General features: G+C 41.6%; 1 protein-coding gene across 4 annotated transcripts in view; it reads left to right on the top strand.

Moving 5' to 3' along the window:
• Nucleotides 1–338: 338 nt before the first annotated feature.
• The window catches only part of SELP (selectin P), a 42106-nt gene continuing 32816 nt past the window's right edge, over nucleotides 339–9628 (top strand). For 2 of the 4 annotated variants that reach the window (XM_023207121.2, XM_023207118.2), the window contains exon 1: nucleotides 340–479. In XM_023207121.2, the coding sequence (XP_023062889.2) occupies nucleotides 477–479 (3 nt within the window). In that variant the 5' untranslated portion in view covers nucleotides 340–476. Of the gene's footprint in view, nucleotides 480–8453; nucleotides 8501–9628 lie in introns of those variants that run through there. The other 2 variants (XM_023207120.3, XM_023207122.2) reach the window with 2 other exon arrangements.

Genomic DNA, 9628 nt, shown 5'->3' with positions numbered 1-9628 from the left:
TTTTATTGTGCTACTATTTTTGCTCCTTTCCCTCAGAAGGCTGCTGGAATAGTAAACATTCACTGACATTTCACGACAACTGGAAAATGGGCACTGGAAAATCACATTATGATTAATTCAAAGCATATTTTCCAAATGTACTACTTTAAATTGGGGCTTGTATCATAATCAAAGGAAACCTTTGTGTGTGTACTGTTCCCACATTGCTCTGCTCAGGAGTGATTCACCTTGCCCTGTCTCCAGACCATCTCCCATGGAAGGGGGTGACCCCTTGCCTCTTGGCAACCACTATTTCTAAGCTGCCAACATCACCCTCGCATTATCAACATTCTAACTTCATGGGAAGGGCTGTGGTGAGTTTCTGGAATGTGAATAGGAAGTTGTTTTTCTAAACAGCCTGACACTGAGGGGAGGCAGTGAGACTATAAGAAGTCTGGGTTGCGCAGAAGGCAGAAAACAGCAGAGTCGCAGAGGAGATGGTGAGTTTATTTTTTTTTCTGCATGGGAAGTGGTTGAAGTGAGTTGGAGTGGTTTGGGGCTAAGTCAGGCAGGTAAAGGTTCAGAAAGTGAGGAACAGTGATAGCCATGGAGTTTTATGTTGAATTGCCTATTAGATTTTGTGAGTACTTTTAAACTTGCTGTCCACTTTGACTCTCCCAACATCCTTGTGAGTTGAGGTTGCTATTTCTATTTTACAAATAAAGCCATTGTGGCTTACAGAGCCTGTGTTTTATCTAAGCTGCACTGTTAGGCTACATGATGTTGGGATCTGGGTCCTGTCCTCTGGCTCTGCAGCTACTGTTCCTCCTACTAGAATCTACAGGGGCTCTCTGAGAGTAGATCACGGTAAACCTGTCACCCCATTTTCCAAGACTGCACTTCTGTCTGGGATAAATGATGGAATAAACGGAAGACTGGGCAACTGCCCTGGGACAAGCTTACAATTGAACAGTTTCTCACCCCCATCCCTCTCATTTCTTTCTGTGAGCCTATGAATCTTCTGGGACTGATCTGGAATATACATATAGTTTCCATTTCTGCCCTAAGGCTCAGCCTTGTTAATGACTCAGTTTCTTCTTCTATAAAATGGATATAGTAATAATACTCTAAAGTTTTATAATGAGGATTAAATAAGATTTTGCTGAAAAGCATCCAGATCTGAGCCTGACACATAGTAAGTGATTAGGAAATGTTAGCCATTATTGTTACAAGAAAAATAAAAATCTTAGGGATGGTGGGGTTTAGGATTCAGGAAAGATCCAAGGATAGCTAGGCATTTTGAACTCAGCAATGTTATATGCACCTAGATAAAATGCACATGGTTAGGCTACTTCTAATTTTCCCCAGACTTTCCAAGAGTATCCCACATAGTCCCAGGGTCTGAAATCATGCAGTCTGTGGCTGTGGAGGAAACAGGCAGCTCTCTGTTTTTGAGCACCTTTCTGTGGGACTCCAGAAAAAAGTACCGCATACACCTGATTCATCCCACTTCTTTGCTTTACTATAGCACACTTTTCAAGTACTTATAATGTGGGGTTCCGTGTTGGGGAAAACAGGAATGAGAGTATGATAAAGAAAAGAGGAAGGAGTTTCAGCCTGTCCTGAGTTTGACCCACAATGACATAAGGATATGAATTACTTTTGTCTTATCTTTTTGCATGTCATACTTCTGAATTGGTTAACTTAAACAAGCAGTTCTTCCTCTCTTCCTTCTACTCTCCTTGGTATCCTTCTGTATTTCAAAGGTATGAATTTATTGGATCATAGAGTTCTTTGAGATTTTGATGAAAGTTACAACTTGTCTTTCCCAGATGAAAGCAAAAACATCCACATGAGCACCAACCTTCAGAGACAACCACAGGAGGTTTCCAGACCTCCGTGTGGATCCCAGGATCAGAACCCTTCTTGATTGCCTCCTGTGCTTTGTGTTCAGAAGCCCCTCTGTTGGCATCCTGAAACTAGGCTTGAGCTCTACAATGAAGTGCTAAGACCCCAGCCCTGGAATTGTTTTTAGTATATTAAAGACAAGACCCCTTCCTTTCCCTCTGAGCACATTTGGTCCCAAAGATTCAGAAACCTCAAACTGCCTGTGTAAGTTTTTCTTCCAGTTCAGAGAGTGGCTTTAATTAACTTTTAGAACCTGAGAAAATGAGGATAAGGTTTTTCTGGTGGGGTGTTTTCAATCAGATCTCAGAGGAGTAGCTCTTGACTGGGAACTTATAGTTAAATTGCATTGATGTTTGTCAAAGTTTTAGCAGGCTACGGCTGGGCGCAGTGGCTCATGCCCGTAATCCCAGCACTTTGGGAGGCCGAGGTGCATGGGTCACTTGAAGTCGGGAGTTCAAGAGCAGCCTGGCCAACATGGTGAAACACCATCTTTACTAAACATACAAAAATTAGCTGGGCATGTTGGCATGCGCCTGTAATCCCAGCTACTCAGGAGGCTGAGGCAGGACAATCTCTTGAACCCCAGGAGGTGGATGTGGCAGTGAGCCGAGATCATGCCACTACACTCCAGCCTGGGTGACAGAGCAAGACTCGTCTCAAAAACAAAACAAAACAAAACAAAAAGTTTTAGTGGGCTAAGGAGCAGGTCTGGATTATTTTCCATTTATACCTTTTAACCACCTTAGCTATGTGGCTTCTAGTCCTTACTCTTCTTTTCATTACCTGTTTTTCAAAATGCAACTAAAATAGTTCAGACTCTCCTGGGCTGGCCACCAGCTCTTAGAATGTGCATCTTCAGAGATCTTTAAGTAGAAGCTTATTAATCAAATCCTCAAAAATCAAAATGACTTACTACATAAAAAGCTGTGCTTAGAAAAACCCTGGACCTAACCCTAGAGAGTAGGCACACAGTGGTTTTATAAATGACATTTGTTATATTGTCTTCAAGGTGTCTAATCTCTCTGATTGAAAAGTAAATCTGAAACTTTATGAAGTCAAATGCAGAGCAAATCCTTACTATTTGTAGAGATATAACTCATCTCTCATGCAATAGACTTTTTAAAAAATTTAAGTATGGTACTTTATTTTTAATGCTAATATTTTACCCAAAATAATGGCAATTAGTAGTCTAAATTAAGTATATGCTTGGATTCTAAATGTTGATGTCCTAGGTCCCTTCCTGTCTATATTCATAATTTGCTCTTTGGCTTAGAGACAACCTCTTTTCTCACTGTATTTCTTTTTCCACCCCTAAGCTGGGCTACTCCTATCTGTGCCACACCACTACCGCAACAACCATCCAGAAACGTAAGGGAACTAATGTACTAGCTGTAATAGCTTGTAACACCTGGGCTTTGCTACCAACAAGTTGTATAGTTCTGCGTCCTCAATGATTCTCATATTCACCTCCCCCATTTGCATTCCCACTGATGCCAGACCAAACCAGTCCCTCTTTAACTCTCACTGGACCATTGCAACAGCCTCTTCTTTTGCAGTGCAATCTCCCTGATTCTAACTCATTTAAAAAAAACAAAAAGATCACACCACTCTCACCCCTATAATCTCAGCATTTTTGGAGGCCAACGAAAGAGTTTGAGCCCAGGAGCTCCAGGTCAGCCTGGGCAATATAGTGAGACCTTATCTCTACAAAAAATTAGCCTAGTGCAGTGGTGCATGCCTGTAGTCCCAGTTACTCAGGAGGCTGAGCTGGGAAGATCACTTGAGCCTGGGAGGTGGAGGTTTCAGTGAACCCAGATCATGCCACTGCATGTCATCCTGGGCAACAGAGCAAGACCCTATCCCCCAGCCCCCTTGAAAAAAATCGTACCACCATTAAGTGCATGTGTTCATGATACTTCTCTGTTCAGAACCCTGCAATTAGATCCCTTCTGCCAACTAGTATTTGTGACCCACAAGATCTGGTTTCAAGCTACCTTTTCAATTAAACTCGAGGACCTCCCAATCTTCAGCAGGCTGGAGTGCAGTAGCGCCATCTCAGCTCACTGCAACCTCTGTCTCCTCGGTTCAAGTGATTCTCCTGTCTCGGCCTCCTGAGCAGCTGGGATTACAGGCATGTGCCACTATGCCTGGCTAATTTTTGTGTTTTTAGTGGAGATGGGGTTTCTCCATGTTGGCAAGGCTGGTCTTAAACTCCTGACCTCAAGTGATCTGCCTGCCTTGGCCTCACCAAGTGTTGGGATTACAGGTGTGAGCCACCATGCCCAGCCTCCCTTGGCTTATCATTGCACTTAGAATAAAATCTCATCCGCTTGTTTTGGATCCCAAAGCCCGATGTGATCTGTCACTACCCCCATCTCATATTTTTCTCTCCATTGCTCATTCCATTCTGGCCACACTAATGTCTTCATGTTCTTTGAACACACTGCAGTTTGCTTCCACCTTAAGGCCTTTGAAATAGCTTTTTCTTCTTCCTTTAATGCTCTTCTTCCTGCTTCTCACTGTCTGGTTTCTTGTGGTCATTCTTCTCTCCACTTAAACATTATCTCATTAAAGAGGTCTTCCCTGACATTCCTGAGCAACATAGTGACACAGTCATTCTATCACGTAAGTTTCATTTCCTACCTAGCGCTTATGGCTACATTCTATTAATATTTTTCATATTTACTTGCTTACTACTATTGTGTAGTTATTAGTATTTGTTTCGTTGTCATCTCTACCAATAGAATGTGCATTCTATGAGGACTGGAATTATGTCCGTCTTCACCATTTTATTTGTTCACTTAGATATTGTCACTACTGTAAAAGTAATACACTCAGTTATAATTATTATGTATTTTTCCAACATTTTTCTATTTAGCATATTTTTATCTTACTTTCAGTCATTCCTCTGCCATTATTCATTCATTCATTTATCCATAAAATGTTTGTTAAGCATTGAGTATGTGCCCTACCATGGCTGGGGATTCAGACCTGAATGAGTAATGGTCCTTGCCCTTGAGAAGCCTCTGTCAGTAGCTTCCTCAGTTGTATACTCACATGTTTGTTGTGCATTTAAATTGTGGACCTCCTGCTCAAGAGAATATTCAGAAACGGAGATGCTGATTAGAGGACATTGGAAACAGATGACCATAAGGAGGTCATCTTTACTTCCCAGTAAAGCAGAAAAATGAGAAGAGAACAGGGCCATGGAAGTGGGAACCTAGAGAAACCCTTACCTCTGCAAGGGAAGGCAGAGGATTGAGGTAGATTCAGAAGACTCAGAAAAGTTTCTCAAACATTAGAGCAGAAGAACAACAGAAGAGCTAAGGGAAGCATTTTAGGCAAAAGGAAGTAGTGGTATTTATTGCTACAGAAAGGTCAAGGAAGATAAGGGTGGAAAGTCTTCATTTGGTTTGGTAATGAGGATGTCAGCAATGAAGTTTGCAGGAACACTTTACTAGGATGGTGGGGCAGTGGGCTGGAGAGTAAAGGGGAGGCAAGGAAGTTAAGAAAGTTTAGCTATAGAGGAAGGAGAGAAATCAGGCTGATATGGGCAGGAAGACAAAGGGTCAAGGGAGGGACATTGTTTGATTCTGCCTTCTTAAAAGCACAAAACTGTGGTCTACCATGTAGACAAAGAGAACAGGATCTCGTTTCTGTGGCACTATTCTTGCCAACTTTGTAAGCCACCTGGAACATGGCAAGCCATGGGACACCTACTAGCCTCTGGTACCTCCTTCTGTGAAAAGTTAGGTCAAGGCATTTGCTTATTCCACTTTCTCTCTGCTTCTTTCTTTACCCTGCAATCATTATTAGTTTTTTTTGTTTGTTTGTTTTGTTTTGTTTTTTGAGAAAGAGTCTCACTCTGTCGCCAAGGCTGGAGTGTCTCGGCTCACTGCCACCTCCGCCTTATGGGTTCGAGCGATTCTCTTTTTTTTTCTTTTTTTTTTTTTTTTTTTTTTTTGAGGCGGAGTCTCGCTCTGTCGCCCGGACTGGAGTGCAGTGGCCGGATCTCAGCTCACTGCAAGCTCTGCCTCCCGGGTTTATGCCATTCTCCTGCCTCAGCCTCCGGAGTAGCTGGGACTACAGGTGCCCGCCACCTCGCCCGGCTAGTTTTTTGTATTTTTTAGTAGAGACGGGGTTTCACCATGTTAGCCAGGATGGTCTCGATCTCCTGACCTCGTGATCCGCCCGTCTCGGCCTCCCAAAGTGCTGGGATTACAGGCTTGAGCCACCGCGCCCGGCCTCGAGCGATTCTCTTGCCTCAGCCTCCCAAGTAGCTGGGACTAAAGACATACGCCACTGTGTCCAACTAATTTTTATATTTTCAGTGGAGACGAGGTTTTACCACGTTGCCAGACTGTTCTCAAACTCCTGACCTCAAGCAATCTGCCCACCTTGGCCTCCTAAAGTGCTAGGATTACAGGCCTGAGCCACCCCACTCAGCCTAGTTCTTTATTAAAGTAAAATTAAAGATAATCATGGTGCTTAATGAAGGCTTACAGAGGCACAGGATGTTATTCTAATGACCCAGTCTCTGACTCCTTTCCAGCAACTTCCAGTTGAACCAGGCTTCCAGAGCACATCAAAGACTAGCAGAGCATATGGATGCTTCTAGAGAGGAATTTCCTCTTGTTTAGGTACTTAACTTGCTTAGTGACACAGGACAGAGCAGCATCCTGAAGACTATAATGCAGAGCAGGAGCAGGTGTGAGAAGGCCTGCCCACCCCAAGCAGGTTTCAGAGGAAGATTGTTACTCAAAGAAGATTTTTAAACATCATCCATTCTCCACACCTCCACACAAAATCCTTGTCAGTTGCCTACAGTTAACACAGAATCTTGAACTCGGGCCCCATTATACATGGACAGATTTAGTAGGTCATGAACCATCTGAGATTGTCTAAAATACTGCAAGTATGCATATATTTTGAAGAAGTCTGACCATGGCTTTTATCAGATTTTGAAAATTCATAAGCCCTGGAAGAATAAGAATTACTGTGTTAACCCTACATACATTCAGGTGAGCAAGTTTGGGCAAATCATTTACACTCATTGAGTCTCAGCGGTGGGGAGTGGTGGCTGCCCCATCTTAGGCATTCACAGTCTGAAAAACCTATTGCAGAACAGCAGAAAAATGCTAAGTTAGCTGGAAAGTGACCTTTATGGTCTCCCACAAGAGACCATAAGAGGTGAATCTTGGTATTTGGTGATGTAAAGAAACAGAAAACTACGTCAGATAAAAGCAGGGGATGCACACTGACTTGCATTTTCCTTTCTTAGATGTTGCGCCCTTATCGGAAGCACTGTACCAGTCCTCTAAAACTTTAAAATGTTTAAAACAAGTTCTCTCGCTCTCTCTCACTTTTTGTTTTGTCTCGTGTGGTAGAGAATTTGCTGACGAAATTTTCCTTAAAAAAAGTGTAAACAAACAAACAAACAGGTTAAATGGGAAACATCTCTTTTTGGAAACTTTGTTTAAACTACATCTTATTTAAAAGTTTAAACAAACAAGCCAAAACAGGAAACAGTGGGTAGAGGTGACCACTGTGATGGGAGACTAGGAGACTCGCCGACTCCCTCGCCCCGCACACTCTTGTGAGGTGGCCCCAAAGCCAGGGAAATCCCTAGAAATACCCTGTTCAGGGAGAAAACCATTTCCACAGGAAGTGTACCACTAAATTTAAAATCGTTGCACTTGTCCCGCAATCTGCCTGAGTAGAGGCAGAGCCCAGGTTCAGAGACAAGCACTTAGGTCCCCTTCATGAAGGCTGCAGAGCTGTGCTCTTCAGCAGCAATAATTTTGCTCCTATACCTCCAAAAATATCCTGGAACACTACGTTACCTCTTACACCTTTTTAAGTGGAAAGCTACAATTTTTTATCCCAAATTTTAAAAGCAAAAGAAGATTGGATTTTCCAATGTATTACAAAAATTAGACTTTAAAAATAAAATTGTTACATAATTTCTTAAAGTTTATCCAATGAAATAAAGTACTAGCACGATCTGCAATCCTCATCACTTAAAAGACCACAAGCAGGCTCTTAATAATAAGAAATTTTACATTATTCATTTTTCTCTCCTTGAATACTTATATCTATCCCACTTCTACATTATTTAGCCTAAGACAACACATTTTAAGCTTAAAGTATTTTCTTGATTATTGTACTTCTTTGCAAAATAAAAATATAACATAAAATTTTAATTTTCTTTTCTTTTCTTTTTTTGAGACGGAGTCTCGCTCTGCCACCCAGGCTGGAGTGCAGTGGCCGGATCTCAGCTCACTGCAAGCTCCGCCTCCCGGGTTTACGCCATTCTCCTGCCTCAGCCTCCCGAGTAGCTGGGACTACAGGTGCCCGCCAAATCGCCCGAATAGTTTTTTGTATTTTTTAGTAGAGACGGGGTTTCACCGTGTTAGCCAGGATGGTCTCGATCTCCTGACCTCGTGATCCTCCCGTCTCGGCCTCCCAAAGTGCTGGGATTACAGGCTTGAGCCACCGTGCCCGGCCAAAATTTTAATTTTCTACAACCATAAGTCTCTACGTGTTAAAATGTTTTTCTTTTCTATTGAGTTTGCATGGCAGCTACTTTTAGTACACAATTAAATAAACTAAGGTAAATATACTACACGTTTTGACAAGTAATTTAAACCTTTATATTTAAATTGCTATTGAACATTGGTCTCTAAGAGAGGAGGAGCTTTCCCCTATTTGTTCACATATCCATAAATGAATATTATTTATCAACAAAATCTGACAAGTTTGGCATCAATATTATTCCCATATTTCATTTTCAAGGATTTAAACACTGAGAAACTTCATTCATATGAATAAGTAAATGGAATTAGAAGTTTCATTGTAGCAAGGTCTCAATTCCTTGAAGTCTTTCCAAGTTATATGCCCCAAATTATATAGTGATTTACTATCAAAATTTAGTCAAAGCTGACAACTTAATTGGGTGCTCCCTCAAAGCTGATGAAAGGAAATAAATGGAAATCACCATACTTGAAAAAGGATTTGCTGCAATATCATTTAAAATATTCAAATTCTTAATACCTATACCAGTATTTTGAATCATCTTTGGCATACGCATGTATTTATATCCAAGGGCAAAGCTCTAGAATAAATAAGAAATTAGTAAAACGTATAATGTTTCTCTTGTAAAGTGGGAGAAAGGTGTATTTTAGGCAAATTGTTTTTAAGAAAGTATATATGTGAAAGTTGAGAATCTGAATATAGATTTAATTAACACTCTCTTTGCTTGTGAAACCCTTGGGAAGTCAGCCTTATCCTGGTTTGAAGATTTCTGCTTCAGCATTTGGAACGGTGTGCTTTGAAATGTGGTCGTAAGAACAGCTTGTGACACAATACAATTCAGAGAAAGCAGTGGGGTTAGTTTTGCACTAAGGGATTATCTGTCACTCTACTTTTTGTGCAAATAAACAGCACCACAAATCATAACGTTATGATACTCTCAGTGTTTAATCATAGGTCCTGCAGAGATCAGCAGCTTATAAGAACACAAAATATGCCTACTTACTAAAGCAAAGATTCAAAAGCTCCCAGATGAAAAGTTCTAGGCTTATGAGATAACTCCGCTCTCTGCACATCAACTGGTTTGAGTTGAGTTCTCCCTGGTATCTGGTCAGGCTGTAGTCAAAAGTGCATGAACACATGCACACACACGACCCCACACTGTCCCATGCATCCTACATCATCCATCACTGGGCGTGACACACACACA

Source organism: Piliocolobus tephrosceles, chromosome 1 (genome assembly GCF_002776525.5).
Source record: "Piliocolobus tephrosceles isolate RC106 chromosome 1, ASM277652v3, whole genome shotgun sequence".
In the NCBI taxonomy this organism is placed as follows: domain Eukaryota; kingdom Metazoa; phylum Chordata; class Mammalia; order Primates; family Cercopithecidae; genus Piliocolobus; species Piliocolobus tephrosceles.
This window is presented reverse-complemented; position numbering and strand designations above follow the sequence as displayed.